We start from the raw sequence: 27,676 nt of genomic DNA on the forward strand, positions 1-27,676 counted from the left end.
GCATGCATTTAAAACTGCAATAATTCAAACAAAAACAACCTATATGCCCAACTTAAACTGATAACATGGCCCACTGAATTACTTGTTTGGTACTAAAAACAAACAAGAGTAAACTAGGGAGAATAACTCAAATTCTATTGTTAAGCATATGATCGAGTGTTGTTTTATATCTATTGCATTTTTATTTATTTTTTGAGGCTCTGTGCATGTGAGGAGAGAGCTTTATATTAATGTACACCAAACCACTTCATTGCATTGTTGAACTGCTACTGTTACATAACTGTTTAAATCTGATGTTTGCATGCATTTAAAACTGATATAAATGAATGCATTTGTGGATGTTTTTAACATGCTTATTCAAACAAAAACACTATATGCAAAAACATACAAGCCTTGTTAAATTCCCATAGTCAAGGTAACAAGAGTAAAATAGGGACTGTGCCTTTGGAATTCCAGAGTTGAGCATGTGACCAAGTGTTGTTTTACAAGCTAACACATTCTTTGCATTTTTTAAAGCACATTTTGGGAGAGATTTATATTCATGTCCATTGATGTCAAACCACTTCACTGCATTGTTTTACTGCTTGTGTTACGTAACTTTGCATTGATACGGCGTAGCAAAATGTAATGCATGCATGCATGCATTGAAAACTGCTATAAATAAATGCATGAGTAGATATTTTTAACATGCAAATTCAAACAAAACATTCTCCATGTAAAGCTAAAACAGATATCACAGGTTAAAATAGACTCCTACTGACAGCCTGATACTAAACAAGGGTAAACCAGGGAAAGTGAATTCCAGAGTTGACCACGTGTTTTTTTTTACAAACTAACATAATCATCGCATCTCTCTTGAGGCCCTGCGCATCTGTGGAAAGATTCATACTCATGCTTTCCAAAACACTGCACTGTTATATAACTCCTAGCATTGATAATGAGAAACAAATCAGATGCACTGTTGTGAAATATTTTGCCTGAGTTTTAATATTAAATATACATCTACAACAGGTTTAAATGCTTAAGTCAAAAAGTCTTTGAGTAGCTGAGATGACGAAACAGACTGTAGGGTTTTTCAGCATTAGTCAACACACTCAATTCGTTTCACCCAGCTCACCCACGTCTGACGAGGCAATTTCCTGCAGCACACAATACACAAAGCCCTTCTACCTAACGACCCAAACACAACTCAGAGAACTGGTTACGGTAATGATTTACACGGCAGTGCTCATATTACACGTCATTGCTTTAACTACAACTGCAATAACAAGCAACTCCGGAACATAATAATTATATATTAACTAGGCTACAGCGTTTACTGAATGCACCGTAACACAAACCCTGTAACGTAAAGCGCGACCCGGTTGAACTTCATAATTGAAAAACATATCCGAGACGACGTACCACTCCAAAAGCAACCACTCCTGCACTCAGATCCTCAGAAGAAGCAAGCAGAGACTCTACGTTAATACAAGATCAGAAAATGTATTTGGCAATTTTAAACAAGTGCATACAAGTACAGCTAGAAGCGTTTTCCAATGTTTGCCAAGTGCTCGTAGAGTTGCATTAGTCACATTCTACGTTTAACAGGAACTGCCACCATACCTAAAAGTACATCAAGAAATCGTTAAACATCGACAAAGAAGAACATAGTCCGTTATAATGAGTACATACCTTTTATCTTTAAAAAATATAGAAACACAATGTATTCAAAAATCAAAAAAATGTACAGCAATGTTTACCAAGTATGCATGTCCCTCATGTCCATTATATACAAGTCTGTTAGTTTCTGTCTGGATGGTATGCATGAGATATTCATATTTATATATTTATATAGACCAGAATATTAAAAAAAAAGCGCAATCAAGTGTCTCTCTCCTTTTTTACTTTGACGTCTCCTGCAAGAATGGTGGCTATTTCACCTTGCATGAAAGCCCACGGTACGTTGGAGCCCACCAGGGGGCATTTCTCGCCGCTCGGACAGTACACTTCTCCGGTCGCACCCTGCTGTTTGATGCTCTCCCGGGAGCAAGGGAAGCAGAACTTGTGAGATGCCACCGAAGGGCACTGCACAAAGTGTGTGTCCTCCAGCCTCTCGTGGCAAAGCGTGCAGCACAGCGGGATGCTGTTGGGAACCGAGGAGTCTGGGATGCTCTGCGGATGCACCTGATCCATGCCCGGCACGTGAGGCGTCACGGTGCCCTGCGCCAGCCGCCGCTGGTTGGGAGAAAGCGGGCTGTTGCTGTTTCTGCGTGTGGTCGAGTGCACCTGGTTGGCGTCCTTGGGCGAGCTGTTTCCGCCGGCGTTGTCCGCGGCTAGAATGAGCGCCGCGATGGGTGAACTTCCGTTCTGAGCGGAGGCCTCCGGCGGGGTGGTGCGAGGGTGAGGGGATATCGTGGAGGGTGGGGAGGCGAAGCTGGGCGGCGGCACCGGGGGCATTTTCAAGACATCTCCCGCCGGGAGCCACTGCTGTCCATCTCCGTTAATCTTGGCGGCGGTGCCGCCCTCCCCATCCGGCTCCGGTGAGGCTTTTCTCTTCAGATTCTTGGGATGTTTGCCTCGATCTGCAAAAAAGCACGAGCATGCATGAATTACAAGTCAAGTCACCTTTTTACAATGCAAACTGTCAAAGCTGCTTCACAGTATCAAACAGGGAAACAGAGCGTCATTCTCCTCCAGCCAGGAGGAACCTGCAGTTAATTCTGATTACAGCACACAAAGCGTCTTTATGCAACGATGACAATGTGGCAGACGCAGTGATGTATTGTAGTGCCAGACGTAACAATGAGGCTGAATGTAAATGCACCACATGCAAATACACGTTGAGCTTTGATCAGCGGAAATTTTCTTGCAGCTGACTCATGCCACAGTGCTCTCATTCAAAGCAGGCCATTTATGAGACTACAGTAGCATTGTATTGTATTACATGCATATATCTATCTATCTATCTATCTATCTATCTATTGAATTGAATTATCTATCTATCTATATATATATATATATGGATACAATGCACCTCCAGTAGATCTGCTCTGACGCCGACTCTGTATATATATATATATATATATAGCAATAGCCAACAATACATTGTATTGGTATATTTTGTTGAGTTCATGTTCCATTAAGATATTTTTTGTAAATTTCCTACTGTACATGTCCAAACTGAATTTTTGATTATTAATATGCATTGCTTAGAACATCATTTGGACAACTTTAAAGGCGATTTTTCTCAATATTTTGATGTTGGTGTTTTTTTTTTGTTTTTTTTTGCACCCTCAGATTCCAGATTTCCAAATAGTTGTATCTCGGCCAAATATTGTCTAATCCCTACAAACCATACATCAATGGAAAGCTTATTTATGCACATTTCAGATGATGAATAAATCTCAAATTCAAAATATTGACCCTTATGATGGTGCAGGGTCACACATAATGTCTAACAATACAAAACGAATATACGTATGTACGTATATCTGTCCGTTTATTTACAACTAAGTTACACTGGAAACAAAATAAAAAATTTTTTTTACCTGATTTGGACGCAGGAGCGTTCGTTTCGTACATGACTCTCTGCTGCATGTGCTCCTTCTTGAATCTGCTGTCGTACGCGTTCAGCGCCATCAAATCCCGCGACGTTTTGTTCTTGATCCAGTCGTCCGCGCGGTTCTTGTGGCTGTCGCTGATCTCCGGCGTCATGCTGTCCGGTCTGTGCTTGTCCTTGTCGTGCTCCGTGCTGGAGACCGAGGCTGGCCGCTTGTTCCCGCCGAGATCAGCGGGGTTGAGACCGGGTCTGCCGTTGATCGCGTGAACCATGCTGCCGTTCACCAGAGGCACTAAGTTGGGCGGCACGCCGCTAGTCCTGCGCGGGTTTGGACTCTGGCGGTTGAGCTCCGGGGGATCGTCCGGTTTTGAGAATCCGTTCGGGACCGGGATGCCGTTCGCCTGCCGCGCAGACTGGTATTCCGAACCCAGTCTGTGTGGACGCTCTGAGGACAGCGGGTAGCGGTCCAGGGGCTGCGGCGGGCGCGAGCCCGGGTCTCCAGACGCGTGATTCATCGCCTGGATCTCTTTCCCCGATAACGGTTTCGCCGCCGGTCTGCCGTCCTGAAATCCATGGGCTCTCTTGAGCTGCCGCGCGGTTTCAATGACAAACTCGATCCTGTCTGCTCCTTCGTAGTTCACGCATCCCCTGCAAACGGGCTCGGTAAAATCCCAAATCATAGCCCACGGCATGCGCGGCAAGTCGCATAAATAACACGACTGCCTCCTCGAAGCAGCAACCGCCGCGGACGACATCGCTCTTTTAGGTAGAAACCCCTCCGAAGTACAGCACAATCCTGTCAGAAATGTTCGCGGGAAAACGAGGTAGGCTCCTCTCGAGTAATAATTGAGTTACAAACAGAACTTCATAGTAGCGTGCGCTTTACTACGAGGCTCTCTCGCTCGCTCAGTCTCTCTCTCTCTCACTACTACCGCGTCCAGACCGGAGCTCAATGTGGAGCAGTGACGTCACAGACGCTCCCATTCTATTTACTTGATTCTTCGATAGAACTCCCCCTCCGGCGCATGCGCGCTGACGGCGCTCTCTCGACCAGGGTTGCCAGGTTTTCACAAAACACGCCAATTACTACTTTAAACTAATCCAAAGGAAATGACCCTTTTCACAAGTTTGTGTGATGACGCGTTTAACGGCCATCAGCATCGTTAATCCTCAAATTTTTACAAATATTTATTTATTATTTATGTACATGTAGCTACTATATCACCTTTGTATCAGGCGGGTCCCCCAGTAAAAACGCGTTCTGTGGGATAAGACATACACGTTTTTTTGTTGTTGTTTTTTTTTTGGCGAGTTTCCCCTGGTTAAATTCACATTACAGAAGCTAAATATCACGTTATTGGGGTCGCTTCAACCCGCGCGTCTACAGTGTTAAAGTAGGCCAGTTCCGCGGGAAAACAGCGGACCTGGCAACACTGCCCTCGCCACCCCCTCCCGTCTTCTTTTCCTTTCTTTACTCTACTTGAATCGCTGCGACGACGCCGACGAGAAGTCGGAAATAAGCGAAAGAGCGCTTTCGATATCACCAGAGGCGCGTTGGAAACGATTCAGAATCGAAAGCTGTGTTTAGACTCGCTGACGTACGCAGGACGGTATATGCAAATCAGCCACATTCTTACCGAAAGGAATGGCGAGCTTTTCCACACGAATTTGGTTTCCATGATCACGGAAAACATGGAAATATGAGCCAAGACCGATTTACAGGCATGAGAAAGTGGATGTTAATTAAATCTTGTTTGTAGTGGATATATAACATTTCTTGTAACCAGCAAGAAATTGCTCTATATTTTTTTTTCGTATGCATTAAACCACAAACAACTTGGAAATCATGGAAAAGGTGTGGTTATTTATTTAGAATAACTAAATTACTTAAAAATATATTTTTTTTTTCTTATCCACTGAATCACAAACGACTTGAAAATCATGGAAAAGGTGTGGTCATTTATTCATTCATGGCCTGATATAAATATTTAATTAAAATGTATTATGTAATTAGTTTATTCCTAATACTACTACTACTACTACTACTACTACTATTTTAGAATTACTTAAAAATAAAAAAATAAAAAAACATTTTTTTAATCATTATAATTGTAATTTATTACAATTACTGGATATTCTGAGGCTGGCAGATGTAGACTAAAATAAGACTGATCTAAGATCAGTCTGGGTTCACTGATGCATTAAAAATAGCAAGAAAATATGTCTAGTGTCCTCCTTTTCTGGAGATCCCCCTGCATTCCAGCTGTGAACAGTGCACAGAATCACCAAAACGCCATTCAGAGTCAAACTTCATCTTACATTTTGCCGTTCTTCGTCATGCTTGTGAAAAAAAACATTCACACTTTCACTTACACCACACAAACTTGACATTTTTGTTCTCGTTTAGATGGTTATAAACATGGGTACAAAATGTCCACAGTGTGTGCGGAGAACCAACAAATAGCTTTGTAGGTCCTTCCCTTTTGTTTTGGCTCCGTTTCAAGTGAGTGCAGCTTCAGGGCTCTTTGGGTGAAGCAATGCGTCTGAAATCTGCAGACACAAGGCAGGATGTGTTTGTGCAAGCCCTCGTGACGTTGGAAAGAGGAAGTAAGATGTTTAGTCACGTACCCACAGCTCGCCTCACCCTTCTCAACGAACATCAAATCTGCTGGCCCGCAGCCAGGGCTTATGATCAACCCTCCTCATGGAATTGGGCGTGTTTTGTACCCAAGAAACTGTAAATATAAGCTTTTCTTTCCGGCCTGACAACTGCTTCCTACAGTTTGCATTCTGGGTAGACCGATCGGATTTCACATGGCTGTGTCACTCAAGGGCAACGTCTGGGAGATAGGTCATTGCTTGATATTGTTTTCTATATCAACTGGCAGGCTGTGACTCAAAAATGGGTCAGTCACGAACAAAAGAGTGAAAAACAATGCTGGATGGAAACAATAATAATGTATATAGACTGGATAGCAGATGTAAATAATGAACCAGAATAAACATGGTCTGTGTCGACTGCAACGTGTCTGTGTGATGAATTATTGGAAACCGAATCCAAAAATCACACTCAAATTATAAAAAGTTTGAAATTAATTGTCCATTTTCCCATTCTTGTGATTATTAATCTATGCAAATAAATTTGATTCATATAATTCATGGTTTGATGTTTTTTGGTTAACCTACCGTTTTAGTGCTGTATAAAATATGCTATATAGAACTAATCAACTCATATTCATTCATAATTTGACTGATTTCCAATCAGACTTTTAATTCCATCATAATGCAGCTTGGCAATATTAATGTTTTTCACTGTTTTTACCTTTATATTATTTACAACTTTGGTGCTGTGTTGGGTCAGAGCCATATAAAATATGATATTTAAAATAATTTAAATCCAATTCTTTTAACTAGTCATGTCTCCAACAAATGATTAATCTCCAATCTGACTTTTTAATTCAACCATAATCCATCTTGAAATATTAATAATCCCATTTTGGTCATATTAACACATTCCAGTCACAGTGTTTGATTTTTTTTTTTTTTGGTTCACCTTTGTATGGTTTACAATTTTGGCGCTGCGTAACAAAATAAAATTCCACATCCTGAAGCAAAAGCCGTTGAGAAACACTGATTTACTTCTGAAGCAATGCCTCATTGTGGAACACAGTTAAAATAACACGTCGGAAAGAAAGCGCAACACCGAAAGGCTCCAGAAGAACAACATGTGAACCATCAAAACCAAGCGTGTTTTATTAGTCAGGTTTGAATCAAGAAGGAAATACTGATACAAGAGCGTATCAGTGTGTTGTTTTCAGACAGACAATGTTTTATTCATTTATGTGTTACCTCTCGCCAGGCTTTTGTGTTTTTGTCTTTCCCTCTTCCATAACGTGGCCTATTTTCTGTGTTATATAACTCATCTGCTACAGATGTTCAAGGACGTGGTACTGTGCATGAAAACAGCACAAATGAAATATTGACATTGTTATATAAGTCACAAATGCAAAGCTTATAAAATGCTTCTCATTTTAAAGCTAACATGTTTACAAAAGGTTCATTTTAGGTCTCGGAAATGGACCCAGACGGCATAAAACAACATTAGTCTCAACTATAAAGCATGTGCTGTGCTTTTGGGTTCGCTGAAGTGTGTCGAGTGAACCCGCTGACACAATGTCACTGCGTTTCCTAGCACATGCATGCAGTCTGTAAAATCTCCTTTCCTCTTTTTGATTGGCTGTAAATTTCTCAGGAAATGGTAACCATGGCAACCCCAGCGCTCACCAGGATAGCCCCACTGACAGGCAACATCCTGTTTACTGCGTTGCTATTTTTTCTCCCCAGCTCACTAATTCAGCTGAGAATGTTTTCGTCGCGAGTTACGAGTCTGTTGTGCAACCTCAGTTTTGTGATCACTCACCCGTCTACGCTCATTTCATGCAGTCGGTTACATAAACCATTTATTTCATATATGCATCTAAATACAGAAAGAAAGGAGAATATATGCACTTGCAAAAAGCCAGAAATAGCCTTAATTATTTACATACTACCCCACTACTGTACTGGCTTTTGTTCACTTTTGTAATGCCAATTTGCACAAAAGTATCTGCTAAATGCATAAATGTGAACATTTTTCCACTTAAAGTGACTTCCTGTACAATAGAGGAACTAAAGTGGATTTGTCACAATTTGTTTATATATTTATATACTCTTAGAATATAAATAGTATTTTGGGGCAAATGGAAAGCAGATTTGCTGTAACTCAACATGATTGCTCATATATGTATGTGCATATATAAGTATATACACATATACACACACACATACACACACACACACACACATATATATATATGGAGAGAGAGAACTGCATTTCTTTGACAAATTACTAATAAATTCTGGATATTCTCAAAACAGGCATATATTCATCTTGTTGTTATGAACTGTGTACTTTACATACTGTCAAAAAAATACTCGCTGGAGCGTTCTCACTTTGTCGGTGTAAACAGCAAATATTTGGTGACATCGAGGAGGTCGAGCAATTATAAAATGGAGGAATTTAGTCAAAATGGAGGGCCTGAGTGAGAGGAGCAGAAGAAATGTGCTGGGCGTCTGGAATCTGGGGGCTGGAGGCTGCAGAGGTGATGTCATTGGAGCAGAGGAGCTGGAGAAAAACAACTCTCTTTCTTTATTCAGATCCTCTTTGCAGTCCCAGCAGGGGAGGGGAGGGTCGGCTTGGCAGGCAGCCGTGGCAGGGGCTGCTGGGAAATGGTAAAGGATGCCAAGCAGGCTCTGCAGCCAACATTAGTGGCTCACATCTTTGTTCTCTGAAACCTGGTGTGCTGCCAAAAGCCTCATTTCAGCTCCCCGCCATGATTACACTGGATATAGGCCAATTCCTGAGAGCTCGCAATCCTCTCTGTTGCGCGCGGCCGCTCTCGCTCTCCTTCAAAGGCTCGCTGCCAAACATGCAGCAGTTTCCATGGCGACGGCGAGCCCAACATAAAAAGTAAGTAATGATTCAGGCAGAGCGCCAGATGTGCCACATGTGCAACAGTTATAAAAAAAAAAAAAAAAAGCATGATGAAGTAGAAAAGGCCAGTCTAGTCTGGTAATTGTGCCTGTTAGGAGAGTTCAAAATGCTGAGGAATTGATGCAAAATAAAAATAGAACACTAAACCATTTTTAAACAGTTGCTAGGGTGTTGCTAAGGAGCTGTTTAGAATGTTACAAGCAAACATTCCGAAGTCCGGCTACAAAGTAACAGCACAGCTCTTTTCAACTTGATACATTTGAAATCAACTCTTTGATCACATCACTAACCTCAAGTTTGATCAATAATAGAGATAAAAATGAAAACTGAAAGGTTTTCTTCTTAAAACAGCTCTGGCAAAACAGACGCTCTCATGTTGTCTTTGCTGTAGCTCATGAATAGCATGCTGTCATTGCCAGATGAGAAGAGATGTGGTTTCCTGTCAAAATCCCCTGTCATTTGTACATGCAGCATGACATACCCTCCAAAAACTCACATTTAAATGTTATAATTGAGGTTGAGTGACTTGTACAGGAAATACACGTCTGAGTAAAAAGGGGTTGTGCAGCCAAAATAAGGTCCCTGAATATTCGGGCTTAGCTAAGGCCAAGATTTTTAGCGGTTAGCAGTTAAACCAAATAAAAACATATGCTATTTAAAATTAATTCAGTCAGATTCATGCGTAATTTGACCAGTCAAGGCTCTTGTTTTTATTTATAAAAAATAAACATTTACTAATTACTAAAAGATAAATCAACAATCAAACAAAAATTAAAACAAAATTAATAGCAAACAAATACAACAACAACAACAATAATAATGATAATAATACAAATGTAAAATAAATAAACAAATTCAAACAAATAAAAATGATTACACCGAAAACAAATAATAAAAAATAAACACAAACTATAATAAATAAATAAATACAGAAATAAAACAAGTAAAATGAATGAATAGAAAAATAAGTATTAAAATAAATAATTAACAAATAAATAAAAATAATGAATAAAATCAAGAAACAAAAACACAAATAAAATACTTACATTTGAGCGCATTTTGTCAGATTTATAAGTAAATGCTGTCTATTCACACACTTGTATGTAACATGACTCAAACCTACACATGTAACATCACTGGGGTTGAGCTGGCAGGTGTGTGTGATGACATCTACAGCTCTGTGTACATGAAGTGTGTGTGGTGGTGTCTCTTTTCACACTTTTGGTTTCACATGCATTAATGGAACAAGCCTGCTTTCAGCGAGTGAATCAATAGAAACCAGTTTTGCCCATTCAATTTCAGGAACATTTTGTAATGTGCACTCACCATCATAAATGTCGTAACAATAACAGGGCTTATTTTAGTTTCAGCTCATACTTTCCAGAAGTTACTAATTACTCAGCCTTAAACTACTTGACAAATGATTATGCCCATTAACTCGACAACATGTCAGGTCATGCCAACAGTGAAAGTCACACCTACGTTTAGCATATTTGCTGATTTTCTCTGAGCATGTACACGACCTGATCATTAAAAATCTCACATAAACTATTTTTGTTGGCACTGTCTGGGTTTTAAAATTTAGCTTATATTTGATGGTTATCAGAATAACATTCAAGAATTGTACACACTTTTGTTACTATGCAGAAGCACATATCAATCCTTGCATAAAGTTATGATGTAGCATCCATCAATCAGAGAGTCTAGTGGGCGGGGCTTGGCTAAGATAAGTTGAAAAGACTTAGGCCTACTAGCTAACAGGGTACATCTCAAAACTTCAGCACAAAAACATCTATACACAGAGGAACATTTATCTGAACTGTTTGTTTCAGAACATTCACTGAGCATTCAAAAGTAACATTTCCCTTAATGTTTGAAACTTATTAAATGGAATGTTCAATGACTACATAAGTTTTTAAAACAGCATGTTATGAATGTTCAAAGAACATTCAGAAATAACGTTTTCATAATTCATGCACAACCAAATGTTTTTAAAACAAGACATTTTGAACGTTCAGAGAAGATTCAGAAAGGTTTTCATAACTCAATGTAACAAAGATTTGTTTCACTTAAATTTTTTATGGTTCTTCTATAATTCTGTGGTGCTAATTATTATTGTACCGTTTATTTTCACGTAGCACCAATATTTTGGTAAATATTTAGGTCAGGTACATTTTAGAACTTCTATCATCAATTATGAAACACTAGTACAGATAATTCTTTAAAGATATTTTGAAGAAGTTGAAACATTGCAGAACTAGTCAAAAAGACAAATTATTCAACGTACACTTCTGAAGTTTCGGACAACTTACTTTCACTAACTGTTCACTAAATGTTAAAATGCTGTTAAGCTCGGTATTATGCATATAGCATGTCATTTTTATACATGATTAATAACAGATTAGCTTGCATAAGCTGTCATATTTTATTAGTTTTCATAAGCACTGATAATACACAAAACATATTGTGATTTTCATATACAGCATGTCAAACTTCATAAAGAAACATTAAAATAAAGCAAAACAAAAAACTTAATGGTGTAATGTTTACGAAAGCTCCTTTAATGTTTGCATAAAAACAAACATGTTTAAAACAGCATGTTTTGAGTATGTAAAATGTTCAAATGTAATGTTCCCTTAATGTTTGCATAGCAAAAAATCACTTAAAACAATGATTTAAACATTCAGAGAACAGTAAGAAAAATAACCATTTCATAACTTCATGGGAAAGGCAGCAAAGCGTTCTTATAGAACATACTTGTGTTATTTACACCACAGGTCACAAATCTTTCTACACCTAACTATAATATTCCACGTCATCTTCTTTATGCATTCCTGTATAGCTGAGTATCAAAATCATTTCCCGTCATCCTAGTTGATATAAGTGAACATGAACGCGCTCTCTCTCTCTCTCTCTCTGGATCCTTTCAGTTGCGTCAGAAACCGCTGGAAATCAGTGTCACACCCAGCCACTTACACCAATGACAAGAAGCAGAGAGGAAGACGTGTCAGGATATGGCTGTTAGCTACGGCCGTCTGCGCCCCACTCGCTCCTCCACTTCAAAGTGTGGATTTTTTCAAACAGATTTCTCTCAGAAGTGAGTGACAGAATGAAATCGAGTGAGACACTTGAAAGGGAATGTTCTGGTGTGTACGAATAATCTCTCTCTGGGCACTTTCATCTCCAGCCATGGCAGTCATTACCCATGCTAGTGCTCTGACTAGCGTTAACCCGCTTTAGCAGGGTTATCAGACAGTGACTTGAGAGCTGTAATACATGTCTAGAGTAAAATGCCAAATGTGATCTCATACAGTCAGACTTTGGACTTTTGGTCCAAACGCTGCGAGGTCAGACGGTGAAAGATCAGACGCATGCAACACTTTGATAATGCAATAAGTCACCAAGATAATGATAATAGATTATTGGTTTGCTCGGTCCACTTCAGTGCATATACTTTAAACTTTTTATTATTCATTTAAATAATCTTAAAGTTGTACTTAATCAAAGAGACCGTGTGCAATAATAGGTTTTGATCTACTTGACATGCATTGTGGCTAAAATATGATCTTGTTATTGAGATTTGATATCACAAAAACAGTGTAATCATGATCAGATTGCTCACAACTATCCGTTTACACATGTGCTGCAATAAATCAAACTACTGCTACCAATAAAGCATTAAACATAACAGCATGCTGCCACAGTACCAGGGTAAATTATACTGCATTTTAATTTTTAAGATGTGGACGACCTTTCTAGTTACTTGACCTTTGCCTTGTCAAATAGGAGTCTATTCATCAAATGATCCTGAAAGTAAAATGTATCAGTTTCCACAAAAAATAAAAATAAAAATAAAATGAAGCAGCACAACTGTTTTCAACATTGATAATAATCAGAAACGTTTCTTGAGCAGCAAATCAGCATATTACAATAATTTCTAAAGCATCATGTGACTAAAGAGGAATGATGCTGAAAATGTATAATTTATGCTTTACAATATATTCACATAGAAAATAGCCATTTGAAATCATAATAATATTTCACAATTTTGCCATATTTTTGATCAAATACCGTACATGCAGCCTTGGTGAGCAGAAGAGACTTCTTCTTTACAAAAAATCTTACAGACTTCAACATATACTTATGATAATTGTATAGATGTTATGTATGTTAAACATTGTTGGAAGTGCCTTGTCCTTTGGCAGCAAACATCATCATCATCATCAGTGACGGCAGACAGACAGAGTCTGGACTCGTGGCATCAAACCCGAGGCACTTTGTTCTACACTTAACATGGACTTGTTTGCATCAAGATAAAGGCAACAGTTCAACGTCTAATGTACTTCCTGTCAGACTGTCAACTTTACACTGACAATGTGGCTTTGTGACTCCATACGAGCTCACATGACCGCCAACAAAGTTTTTGATACCAAAGCGAAGTTCAGTGTGTAACATGAACTGGTACGGCTTAATAAGAATCATGTGAATCAAATGGTTATGAGGAAGAGTTCATTTCTATGATATTCTGGTGTCTAGATATGGCTTGATTTGGTTCCCTCAATGAAATGAAATTAAATAAAAAACACAAGACAAACAATATAACCCTAACCCAACACATGTCAAAGTTGAAGGAGACGTAAACCTGCAGCATCCAGCGTGTTACACATTAACCCCAGTCACCTTTCTCCCCGGCCTCAGGTCAGTGTGGAGGGTTTATCTAACCTCATTAGACGTACACGACCACAAAGGCCACGGGGTTGAGCAAAGCGTACCTTGTATGAGTGTCAGCCGATCGGCCGCACCCAGAGCAGTGACAGACACACAGAACACATGAATGAACGACAGCATCAGCACAACGCAAGATATGTATTAATGGGTGTGCTGTAGATCTCCATTTGACAAAGCTGGAGTTCAGTGGGAGTTCAAGCCACATATCCATCATTCATGCGACCCACATGCACTTTTGTGTAGGATGGTGGCTTATCTTGATCTCCATGGGAGCGGGAAATGATAAAGTGAATTGTATATGAGTGAGTGTGTATGTGTGTGTGTGTGGATGTAAGGAAGCACAAACAATAGCATTCGAGTATACAATAGTAAAATGTCCCAGCCACTATAACAACCCTGCAGCTCTTATCACGAGGAAGCTGTTAAACTGCAACGTGGGTGAAATGTGCAGGAAGACACTGACAGAGAAAAGAATGATGAGAGACAAATTCATTTCTGAACAACATCTACGCTACTGGAACATACACAGAAATTCAAAAGTACATGAATGTTATTGCATTAGATGTTCGTGTAGCTCAAACGGTATGGAGCTTGCAACTCCAACATCATGGGTTCAGTCCCCAAGGGTTTGAAAACTTTTGAACAGAATGAAGAATGCACATTTTGCCTTCATATCATATTTTCATTTTTCCATTTAGTAGTACCCTTCAGAGGCTACAGAAGATAATTACATGTTTACCCAAAAATAAGTTAAATTTACCCTGATCTTCAAATTAAAATTCTTAATGCATTGTTTTTTCTTCTGGAACCTTCTACAATAGTTGCATATTAGTCCCTCAGTCATTCTCAGTGTGAAAAGTTGGATCTCAAAATCATATAGTCATTGTTGGAAAGGGTTCAAATACACAGAAATGCTGGAAAACCAAAGATTTTGTGGGAGCTGAAGGATTTTTCTGAAGAACAGCAGGAAGTTTAACTGTTCAGAACAAACAAGAGACTCATAAACAACTATCACTAAAAAAAAAAAAAAAAAAAATAATAAAAAAATATGATTTGGATAAATAAGGTAAAGATGTGGTATTCTGAATCAGGTGGGGGTGTAAACTTTTGAACGGGGTCTTTTTTTTACTTCAACTTTTATGTGAAATATGTTATTCAGGTCAATACAAAATATACAATAACATGCACTTCAACTGTATATGTGTGTATTTATATATACATACACAATACACACACATATCATGTAAACACAAACTTTTATTTTGGATGCCGTTAATCGCAATTGATCGATTTGACAGAAATAAAATAAATAAATAGGACAAAATAAATGGCTTCTACATTACATACAGAGACATTTGTTAGTTTAGAAAACTATATTTGTATATTTTATTAAATTATGGAAATTTTGAAAATTTGAGATTTATGCCATTTATTTTTTTCTATTCGTGTGAAATGCATTAATAAAATAAAAATTCTGTCATGATGACATGCTAGATTGCGTTAGACTTTATGTTTATGTATTTGTTTGCATATATAAAAATGGTGTATATTTGTTATATCTGTTGTATCTGTTTGCTGTTTATCTTTGCGGTTCCATCTCTGATAAACAAACGTTTTTTATGGGTGGCATGCATGTCTCAGTACAGCCTCATGGTTGTAGCTTAACCGCAGCTTTTACAGTTACTGTGAAAGTGAGAAAGTGAGAGAGCCAGAAAAACTGGGCCAGCGGTAGATATATGAGTCCAAAAGAAAAATCCCCACCCAGTTAAACCACAGGCCCTGTCAGCAACACATGACCTCATGGAAGCATTGCTTTGTTATCGCTCAAACATTTAAAGCAGCACATTCCCGTCCCCCTCCTCCTCACACACACACACACACACACACACACAAACCGCCGAAGGGTTTCAGTGGCTGTTGAAACAGAACATAAACAAAAGACAAGCATGGTTGCAATAAAGAAACGATTCAACGGCAGACGGCCTTTAACACATCTACGAGTCAAACACTCTCTGTCTGTCACGTATTCACCTCTGTCTGCATCATTCAGATGCTTCTCATGAAATTAAAAACCAGGAGGATTAAAAACAGACACAAATGAATCAATGATTAGCAATCCATAAAAAAATGAATGTGCATAACAACTGAAATCAGCTCAGATTTAGAGGAAACTGGATGAGAAATGTCTGGTTTACATTGCGACTCTGATTACAGACTTCGGTATTAACAGAGAACACCGAGATCTCAACTGAAACTCAAGAGGAGACATGTGAGAGAAACTGAGAAACATCCGAGGCGGCAAAGACTCCATTTGATCTTTACTTGCTATTAGAGATCTCATTTGTGTCGGATCATTCCTAAATGTTGTTCTCTCTCGTGTCTCAAATGGTGGGTGGTGCTTGATGATTATTATTATTATCATCTGATCTGGTGGTGGTATGGTGTAGTCTTGTGGTCTGATAAAAGCGCAGGCGTGGACATACGTGTGGAGATGGTAGGAGACACCCTGCACTCCCAAATACAACTGACCTAGAAAACCTGTGCTCATCATTGGTGTAAAAAGGTTAACCCTGAATATCCCGTTTGACATCACTTTTAATCACTTAAAGTTAGGATAAGGAATTTGAACAAACCCTAAACCCCTGAGGAAAGGAGCTGGATCTGTAAGTAAAAATCCCATTCATTGCCTCCATAGGGGAAACAATTTTGAACAATAACTTACAAACCATTAGAGACAGATATGAGCTCGGAGGTTGTCAATCGATTGAATATGCTTCCGTTAAAGTCATAGTTTGCATTACTTCAGCTTATTTTCAACACTGACTACCTGGTGCAAAAACTACATTTTTACCCTTTTGTACAGCAGTTTTTTATTTAAAATCAATGATTATAATATTGCAATTCACCTTGTACCCCGAGTGGTTTGGTTTATGGTTTATGACTCTTGAACGAAAACTTCTTGAACTCTCTATGGAAAAAATACTTTGGTGGGCATCCACGGTTGCGTTCTCAGGAAATGGAGATCATTTGTTTAGAAAACATCACTTAAATATCATGCTTTCCTGCACAATTTCCAAGCTAATAGCCATTTAGAGTAGTTTCGCTTGTGTAATCAAGACAAACCCTAAACAAAGGTTTGCGTCATGGAAACCACAGAATTCTAATAAACTCAAGAATCTGAGCATTCCGTGTCGCCACGGCAACGGCTCATTCCGCATCAGTGGGATTTCAGACGTGCATACTTCACTTCTACAGATGTGCAACTCATCCAAACATATTATAGCAGAAGAACAGCACTTCTAATATCTATATTTGGTTTCAGAATTGAAGGGCAGGACTGAGAGGGCAGAGCGTCTCGACCTCCTCTGTGTTTACCAGAACTCATTCATTGACCGTACGGGCCTCACTGAGCATGCTCAGTACCGCAGTAGGGTTAGCGACCGCTGGCAACATGTCAGACCTCTCCCATCTGCTGATGCAAAGTGCTGCCCACTCATAGAAACACACATTTCCCCCTCCAGCCGCGTTTCCATTCAGTCTAGTGAGCAGCCCAATCGATTCACAGCGTGGCAAGAAAAAGCCTGCATGCATCGCTGCAGAATCATATAGCGGAGTACGGTACAGCGTGCATGAGTGTTTACTTCATCCGAATGCATGCATGAGTCACACACAGGATGACGGATGACTCAGAGCGCGAACACCTTCTCCTGACCTCATAAAAGGGGAAGTCTCTCGTTTCCATTCTGAGTCTAAACCAGCTGAATGGAAATATGGCTGTAGGTTAGTCATGAGGTTGACATTCGGCCTGCGAGCTGTGATCTCTCCCCTCCTCCATAGTAGAAACCACCACAGCTATAAACAAACTTCAGGCCATATGAATTTCCCCTTCAGCAGCATTGAAGTAAACACACAATTCATTTAAATAAAATTGCTATATTAACTAGTTTAATCAAATAAGCTTCACTAATGACATGCATTTGTGAACGCAAACTGCCCAGCATCTTCCCAAAGTTGTAATGAGAAGCGCTTATAAACTTAAGCTTTAAGAGCTCACTAAGGTTTCATAAGGCACAATAAGTTTTCGCCGCTAGAGGTTGGTTTTTTAAAACAATAACAATGGTGAAGCTAGGTGGCGCTATAAAGGGGAGTGGAACGTTGGGAGATGTTGTTTTCACATGTTCACTGATGTAACAAATAATTTTTTTTTAAATTACCTGTACCTTCTAAAGTTATTCAAACAGCGAATAAATTATACAGAGAAAGCGAGCAAAGAACATTTACATTGTCAAGGAACAGTATGTCGGACTAAAGTCTAGTGCGAGTTTAAGCACTCACAAAAAACTCCTCTTATAATCAGTAAAGCGGTCTATACACCGTTTGATGAATGAATCTCATGCTCACATCATACGTGCATCTGAGAATTTGCGAGAGAGCAGAATTCAGTCAGACAGCGTGCACGCTCGATGCCTCAGCTGAACGCCTCTGATTGGCTGTTGCATTCATAAGCTCAACAGACTCGTGTGTGATTGGTTATTATGCGCAACACTATAAAAACATGTAAAAAGACTCATGGCGCAACACTGAGCAGATCTAAATTTAATGTTGCAGTCAACACTTTTAATTTCATTTTCATTTTATTTGCTAAAGGCTGTAATGGATTTAGTTTAACTGTACAGCAGCATTTTTGTCCACGTGTTGCCATAGTTTCTACAACCGATAGTGCATCATTGATAGGCGACAACAAACAGGTGTGTTGCGATATTTTTTAAAAATTTTTAGTGCATCATTGATAGGCGACAACAAACAGGGATGAGCCGATATTGCTTCAACATTTTTTTAATTTTACAGTGAAATATGAAAATCTTACAGTACATATTGTGGCTTTAAGTCAAAATAAAAGCAACTAAAATAAAAATGTTTAATGCTGAAAATGAAGACATTAAGACACCCTTAAATATTAGTATTGTAATTTTAAAGTTGTACTGTAAAATAAAATGATTATTATTAGTAGTAGTAGTAGCAGTATTATATTTTCTTATTAATTATATTAGTATTATAGATTAATATTTATATCATTATTAGTTTTATTTTTTTTTAGTGTGAATTATTTAAATATTATTATTTTTATTTTTTTTGTGTTATTACTACTGTATTTTTCTTACATAGAAATATTAAAATAGTAATATTTCTTACTGTATTATTTGAATAATAATTTAAAATTTATTTTAAATTACTAGTATTATTCATTTATATAAATAAATATTATATTTTTCTATTAATTTTTAATGGTGAAATATTTCAATAGTAATATTTACTGTTTTGTTTAATATTTATTTAATGTATTATTTTTTTAGTGTTATTTTTTTTTTTGTTTAATTTTTTTTTTATTTATATTTATTTTTTTATTTTTCATATTGATATATAAAATCATAAAAATTGGGCAGCCCAATATAAAAACAAAATATTTTTTAAACATTTTATGTTTGCATTTTTGTGTAGTGTTAATTAAGGTATTGTAGTTTTTTTTTATTAACATTTAAAAAGTTTTTTTTAATATTGAAATTTTAGTTAATGTTTTAATCATTTTGTTGTGTGTTTTTTTTATTTACATTTAAAAAGTTTTTTTATTTCATTTTATCCAGTTTTAGTTTTACAGACCGTTTAGTGATCCCATTAGTTTTAGTTATTTTAGTATATCAGCCCTACAAACAAGCACAGCAAACTTAAAAAAAAAGTTTTTTAAAAAAAAATATCATGTTACATAGTAGGGCTGATTATGACAAAATTATAATTGTCGATTAACATTGAAAAAATTGCGATTATTATTACGAATTATCACAATTTAACATTGATTGATGGTTTATAAGACCATGTTTTGCAACGGCATGCCGTATTTTTTTATGTTGGGTTTTGATTAAAAATTCTAACTTTTAAAATGCTTTGCATATATTAAGCCTTCAATGTCAAACTATATTCGGATTGGTTTCTTCCAGTATAAAAAAAAAAGAAAAAATAGCAATGGTATGTTTTACTAAAACTTAACAATGGAAAAAACCCCTAACATAACACTGTAGAAAGAAAAAGCAATACTTAAGCGTTCTCTTTTAAAAATAAGTGGACTTATGAACGTAAATGGCGCTTGAACGATTACGTAATTGTGGCATCCATAATTGTAATCCGCACTATGAAATTCGATTGTTAGCCCTAAAACATTAGACTTGTAAAGTGCAACGATCAAAACTTACATTTTTATAATTCATGAACGAAAAATATTTGTAACCATGATATTGATGTGCCATTTTCATGGTAATGCAATGTCTGATTTTAAAAAAATGGGTTTCAAAGGGATGACTTTTTTTTTGAGATTTTTAAGTTTTTCAGATGATATATAACTTCTGATGATTTTTCTAGAGTGTGTGAGAGAGAAAAAGGCAACGAAAAAAGATTTTTTTTTTGACAAAAGCTCAGAACTCCTTTTATGATGTAGATTTTTTATGCACTCTTGTCGTAAGATTACTTTTCCTGTAATTTTATAAGGAAAAAACCTTGCAAAATATCTATTAAGGAGTCTTAGACCTTTCCAACGATATATAGTTTCTCATGATTAGATTAGGAATTAATTGTTATATAGTGAAGTAAATAGTGACGGTCAACAGGTTAATGAACCTTTAATTTCTTTAACAACACACACCCACTTTCAGTTTCATAATCAACAGGAAACAAAAGGAAGCATTTGCTTTTGTAAAGTACGCAACGAGGAGAATGAAACATATAGGCGGTCTAAAATATAAGCTAAAAATAGACACGAAATGCCTGTATGTAACTCCGCAGGCTGCTGTATTAATTGAATTCATGTTATAGTTTATAACATGTAACATGTGTTAGTATGTGCTGCTGATTGAGTCTGATCTGGTCTCTTGTATCTGCACGCTCACTGCTTTGCTCTTTAATATGGAAATTATGTCCTTCTGAATATTGAACAGTGTTTTCGACATCAGTGCCAGACTAATTAGACCGTGTCTTGAGGACAGCGTGTTCAGTAACACACGAGATGCTCTAAATAAGTGACAATCTCTGGGTTTTGTAATACAGTCTCAAGCTTTTCTAGTAGGAAATAACAGCGAACCCCTCCTTAAAGCTGTTTGATTTGAGGAAACATTGTTCTGTTTGTTCACATAATCTTGTCTGAGCAAAAACACTCATTCAGCATCTCCATTGATCCAGCTGTTCACAAACTACATGTAAATAGAGGTTGAATCAGCTGAAGGCTCGTGAAAGAGATCTGCACAGCTCTATAAGCCTGAAGAGAGACATTCATCTACAGCGGCTCTGTATGCGTCAATGAGACAATGAAGAATTGAAAGCATTGAAACTCCACACACAGACCCACTAAAGCAAGACCATGTCAAATATTTACCTCAAACACTCACATCTGTGAGCTGAAAGCAGAGGAGAGGGCAACTGGATCGGTTTTGAAACCGCACATAAAAGCACTATAGAAGGTGAAGTCATGCTGGTGTTTGTGCTGTCGGTTTCCTTCCAGAAAATGATCCTGAAGGATGATGTCATGAAGGAACTGGCTGCTTGAAGGGATTTTAACAGAATGAGGAAACCCTATTCAACTAACCTAAAAAACTACATCAAATGAACAACAATCTAAAGGGGGAAAAGAGTTTTAAACATTACTGAAATTAAAATAAATAAATAAACAAACACTATACTATAAGTTAGGATTAATGTTTTTGAAAGAAGTCCCTTCTGCTCACTAAAGCTGCATTTATTTGATCACACACAAAAAAAACAGCAAGACTATTAATATTACTATAATCTAAAATAACTGTCAAGTTAAGTAAAGTCACAATAAGTGACAAAATAGGCACAAAATATTTTTGGGCCAAATTGTGAAGCCCTGTGTTAAAAAATATTTTTGGGCAAAATTGTGAAGAAAAACATATAAATAAATAAAATGAATATAAATTAAAGTTAAACAAAACATCCGTGTAATTTTAGCATCGAGATTAATATTTTGAATGTTTTTTTATTTTGTTTTCATTTGAACTTTTTTTTAAATGAAATTTTTTATGGGGTGTGGGGGGGGGGTTCTTCTCTGTTTCCTTTTTTTTTTAAATGTTCATAATATGTTTCTTTAATATATCAGTTAGTTTTATTAATTTATATTTCAGTTTTAGTTTTTTAGTATGCACTTAAACTTAACAAAATTTAGAAATGTTTAGTTAATGTAATTATAATAATCCTGCATCAGAGAACCTTGAATATGCAGATGTGTTAAATTATTGAAATATTACTATTAAATTCTGAAGTGTCAAATTAAATTAAGGAAGAGCTGAGAGTAAATATTTTACATCAAAAGGGCTCAGCTGAAAGAAAAAAAGAAGAGTTAACCAACTCAAAGTCTTTCTGTGAAGCAAAAGTACTGCAGCACAGGAATAAACACTGCTGATGGCTGCATGGCGATAAAGAGGAAACAGGAAGTGAAAGTGAATAACGGCCACTGTATCAGCAGAACCCGAGCCGGAGTTGGCATGAGGCGGATCTGGATGGCATGATGGAGGAGGAGCAGCCGAATTAAAGCCGGACCACTGTGAGCGGCACAAACGGGAACAGAAAGGTCACAGTTTAAGCAGATAAACGCGAGGGGAGGGAGGCCAGCGAGGCCAGTGAAGTCAGCTGAGGCCTGCAGCTGTGCTGGGAACATCAATTTGAGCCTTGTTCTGCTCTCTCCGCTCTCCTCCTCCCACACGCCGCTGATTTATTAAAGTAGGCCATCTGCATCAAAGCTCATGGCTGGAGTCTCCTGGAATCATGAGCCGGCTCTGTTTACATCAGCGCCGCATTGCACAATCGCCAACGGCAACTGCGGTTATATAAAGCCCACCACACATCTACATCTGTTTGTTTTTTTCATTGTTGTTGTTGTTCTGTCTCTGTAGAGCTGAATCCCTGCCTGATTCACAAGCACTCCTTCTATCTGTGAGAAACAAAGACAGCTGATAAAGCAGCTCTAAAATCGGTTCATTCCACATTGGACTAATTGGGTTTAATTGTTTATCATCACAGCAAGCACGCAATAGATAAATAAGTTGCGCAATAATCAGTAAAATATTTTTGTTGTTTTATAATAAATACTAGAACCCAATTTGATCGAATCAATAGGAGCTATCATCTCAAAATAAAAATTAATTACCTCAAATAAAAATTCCAAATATAAAGAGCAAATAATCCAATAAAATGTAGTGGTTATAACTTTGTTAATTGGTCATTCAATAATATTTTAGTACCTTTTAAACAATAAAACCATATTTTATCAATGTGGAATAAATAGATGTTTAGTCAACTTTATGAGCCGTTTCCAAATTTTACTATTAATTTAATTAAGTAATTAATCTTAATATTTAACTATTCAATAACAATTAAAATGATTACAAATATTAAAAACAATCAAAGCATTAGTAAATATTTCTTAAGTAATATTTTAGTCATGCAATACCGAGCATAATACATAATTTAAAAAAATCTAACCTAATTTGACCAATGTGAATTCAATAGATTTGATCGGTCTCCAAATTATACTTATTTTATACTGATTTGGTTCACTGGATTATTACAAATAAGGATAAAAGGACAGTTCTTAAAATATATTTTGGTTTGAAATTCCCCTTTTTTAATAAAAAAAAAAAAAAGTTACAGATTCATTTCATATGATTGTTTGCCTTCATACTGAATTTAGACAAACCATATAATATCAGATGATTCATCAGATGATTCATTTCAAATGAATAATAAGCATGACATCAGTACAAAAACAGCTTCACATTACAAAACACTAAAGACTAAAAACAGCCAAATTAATAATGTAAATAAAACAAATATGTGCCAAATTTGTAAGTGGATTACTCTTATAAAAACAGTATTTCTCTTGAGGCTGTGGGAGGTTATAGGAGTAATAATACCTTTAGGTGTAGTACAATCGCAGTAACATGCTCTCCTGTGGTTTACTGCTTTGAGTGTTCACTCAGCGTGAGCATCCTGCTTATTTTAGCTTGGCTACAACTAAACCTCCACAGAGACCTTGAATCAGTGTGGGTTTAGGTGAAAAGGCTTGTGAATGCTTATATTGTTTGCTTCTCTTATCCAGGGTCGGTACATTGAGCGGGATGAACAAGGTCACTGTAGACGGCTTTATTCAGCTCTTCTCTGAGCTTAAATGTGCATTGTACATATTTGGCATGTTTACAGTCTGTTATTTAAAACTGTTGTTTTCATTGTAAGACTTCAACAGTTAACTGTGAACCCTTAGTCGTGAGATTCTTAAAGAAAAAAAAAACACCCAAAACACCTTAGCAACACTCTAGAAACACACTTGAAACTTCAACCCCCCTCAGCAACAACCCAGAACACCCTAGCAACACCCTAGAAACCCCAAACCCCTTAACCCTCCTAGAAAACCCCAAAGCCAACAACCCAGAACACCCTAGCAACACCCTAGAAACCCCAAACCCCCTCAGCAACAACCCAGGGCAATTTAGCAACACCCAAGAAACCCCAAACCCCTTCAGCAGCAACACAGAACACCCTAACAACACCCTAGAAACCCCTTTAGCAACAACCCAGAACACCCTAGCAACACCCTAGAAACCTCAAACCCCCTCAGCAACAACCCAGGGCACTTTAGCAACACCCTAGAAACCTCAAACCTCTTTATCAACAACACAGAACACCCTAGCACTTTAGAGAGAACCCAAACCTCTTTATCAACAACACAGAACACCCTAGCAACACCCTAGAAACCCCAAAACAGCAACAACAGCAATTTAGCAACACACCCTAGAAACCCCCAAACCCCCTCAGCAGCAAACCCCCTAGCAAAACACCCTAGAAACCTCAAACCTCTTTATCAACAACACAGAACACCCTAGAAGCACCCTAGAAACCTCAAACACCCTCAGCAGCATCCCAAAACGCCCTAACAACACCCTAGAAACCCCTTTAGCAACAACCCAGAACACCCTAGCAACACCCTAGAAACCTCAAACACCATAAGCAGCTTAGCAGAATGCCATAGCGAACTAGCTAGAAACCTCAAAACCCCTTAGCACAACAGAAGTCTTTAGCAACAACCCAGAACACCCTAGCAACACCCTAGAAACCTCAAACCCCTTTAGCAACAACCCAGAACACCCTAGCAACACTCTAGAATCCTCAAACCCCCTTAGCAACATCCCCCACCTCTGCTTAGCAACGCCTCCAGGAAAAGACATAATTTTGCTGGGAAAACAACTGATTTCAAGATAAAATTGTAGATTTTTAACTTTTAAAAAACACAAAATAAACAAATGAGAAAACTACAGGTGAAACAGTTTTTATTTATATTTAATAACAATGACTGTGTTTGTTTTTTTCTGTTCAATTTAAATTAATTAACAAACACAATTTTTTATAGTTTAATATTAAATGTCAAATTTAATATTAACATTTCGGTTGTAAATCCAATTAACCTAATCATCTAGATCGATTTCATTTTTTTTTTAAATGTTTAAAAAGTTATTTTTATTTATTTTTTCATCTTTCAATTTTTATCTTTTTTAATTACTATTTTTTTTTTTTTAGTTTTAATAGAAATCCTGCCTTCGCAACTAAGCAAAATAAGCTTAAATGGAATTAGTAAAATTACTAACACTGAAATAAAATAATTTAAATATAGCCAAAACTATTTTAAAATACAAATGAGAAAAGCACATAAAACTGAACTTAAAGTAAAATTAAAAAAAAAAAAAAAAAAATACAAAAGCTAATTCAAAATATTAATACATACACAGAACACCCTAGCAACGCCCTAGAAAGCACTCAGAACACTGAACTGGAGGCTGGATGCAAATCATGGCTGAGAGTTTTGCGCCAAACACTTTTAGTATACATAGTTTTTTTGTCCATGCTGTTTCTGTCAAGAAGCCTGACATTTACTCTCAACCTGCAGACATTCAAAATACGGACATTCCCTGTTCACTGGTGAGCTCTGAAGTGAATTTCTCTTCAGAGCAGATAAACGGTCACAGAGAAATGAGTCAGCTATGAATTTCTGGGCAGCTCGCCTCTCATGAGGTCACACTCGCACACACACACACACACACAGAGAGAGAGAGCGATTATGAAACCATGTGCTGTCCCATGTGCATTTCATCATCTGACTCGCAGGTGTTTTCCCAGGCGAAAACTATTTTTGCCATAATGCAAAGGGTGTTTGAAATTCCCCTCGAAGCAAACGGCTCATCATATAATCGACAGATTCCACACACATCATACAGAAATATCCCATCTGAAAGAGAAAGCACATACATCTCCATTGCCTCAGAATACAAGCTTGTTCACTTCTGCTTTGGTTTGCAAACATCTCATTTTCACTTCTACATTCATTTCTACATTCCCATGTCCCCATCAAGCACATACAATATATAGCATAAAATATTAAAGTTAAATTTTTTTTTTAAATATGAAAACTCACACTAGTTTAACATAAGTTCATAGGTTACTCCTGTAAGTTTTTCATCAGATCCCTAAACCCAAATGACATCATCCTCCAGGGAGTGACATCATTTTGGTGGGAAAACAACAGTTGATTTTAACATAATATTGTAGAGTTTTTACTTTTACACAAACAAACAAATAAACAAAAAAACTACAGGGAAAACAGATTATTTCAAATGTTTATCATAATGGTTATTGGCAGGGTTGTTGTTGTTGAAGTATTAAAAATCATTTTTGTTGATTAAAAGAAAGCTAAAGTAAAATAAAATATATTACATTAAAAACCTAAGCTTAAAAGTTTTAGAAATTGAACAATATTGCCTTGGCAACTAAGTGAAATAAGTTTAAGTACAAAAATTCCTGAAACTAAAAACTGAAAAAAAAAAAAAACTAAGTAAAGATAGAAAGACTTTGTAAAATTTAATAACCGACAAAAGCACATAAAATGACTAAAACTAACATTACAACAAAAACCAAAAATATCAAAATAAAAGCTAATTATTATTTCTTTTGTTAAATAAAAGCAGAAATAAAATATAACTACTAAAATATAAATATTATTTTTATTAATATTTAGTATGAAACAAATACTAAAATATAAAAATTACATTAAAACTAAGTTTTGTTTAGAATTTATGTTTTAAGATTTTAGAAATTAAATGAAATCAGAAATGTTGCCTTGACAACTAACTAAAATAAAATAAGTTCTAAAATTAATATACTAATTTTACTATAATATTACTAATATTACTATAAAACTGAAATGAAAATAAAAAGATAAATAGAAAATATATATAAAAAAATAAAACTATATGCGTGTATATTTGTATATATACTATATATATATTATATATATATATATATATATATATATATATATACATACACATACACATACACACGCACGTATATAGTTTTATTTTATATATCAATTAACAACTTGACTAGCAACAGTATAATAGCATGTTCAAATATCTAATGTAAATGTTGAAATAAAATAAAATAAAGTTGAAAGTTTCATAAAAAGGTAAACCTCACATTTCAGCCTTCAAAATAAAGAAAAGAGTTAAAAGTCAAAATGATAATTGATTAATAAATGATTATGTATTTCATCTGCTCCATAAATAATTCTAGATAACTTATGTGAATTGTTTAAATGTGTAGAATCCACAGAAGCTTGTTTTTCATCAACCAGTCAAAATTTACAGCAGGGCATGCAAATTCGGTCCGTTTTTGGCTGAATGTAAATATAAGTCTCTGTTAATCCACTCACTGACAGCAGGTGGCGCTTCTGGGACAGCAGAATTACAGCCGTTTCCTGTAAACTCCAT

General features: G+C 36.7%; 1 protein-coding gene across 1 annotated transcript; it reads right to left on the minus strand.

Moving 5' to 3' along the window:
• Nucleotides 1–1,465: 1,465 nt before the first annotated feature.
• On the minus strand, nucleotides 1,466–4,493 carry irf2bp2a (interferon regulatory factor 2 binding protein 2a). The gene is made up of 2 exons (XM_019099573.2): nucleotides 3,531–4,493; nucleotides 1,466–2,564 (listed from the first exon to the last, which is right to left on the minus strand). Exons 1-2 carry the CDS (start codon nucleotides 4,294–4,296, stop codon nucleotides 1,864–1,866), a joined length of 1,467 nt encoding a protein of 488 aa, XP_018955118.1. The 5' UTR covers nucleotides 4,297–4,493; the 3' UTR covers nucleotides 1,466–1,863.
• Between the last annotated feature and the right edge of the window lie 23,183 nt (nucleotides 4,494–27,676).

Source organism: Cyprinus carpio, chromosome B13 (genome assembly GCF_018340385.1).
Source record: "Cyprinus carpio isolate SPL01 chromosome B13, ASM1834038v1, whole genome shotgun sequence".
In the NCBI taxonomy this organism is placed as follows: domain Eukaryota; kingdom Metazoa; phylum Chordata; class Actinopteri; order Cypriniformes; family Cyprinidae; genus Cyprinus; species Cyprinus carpio.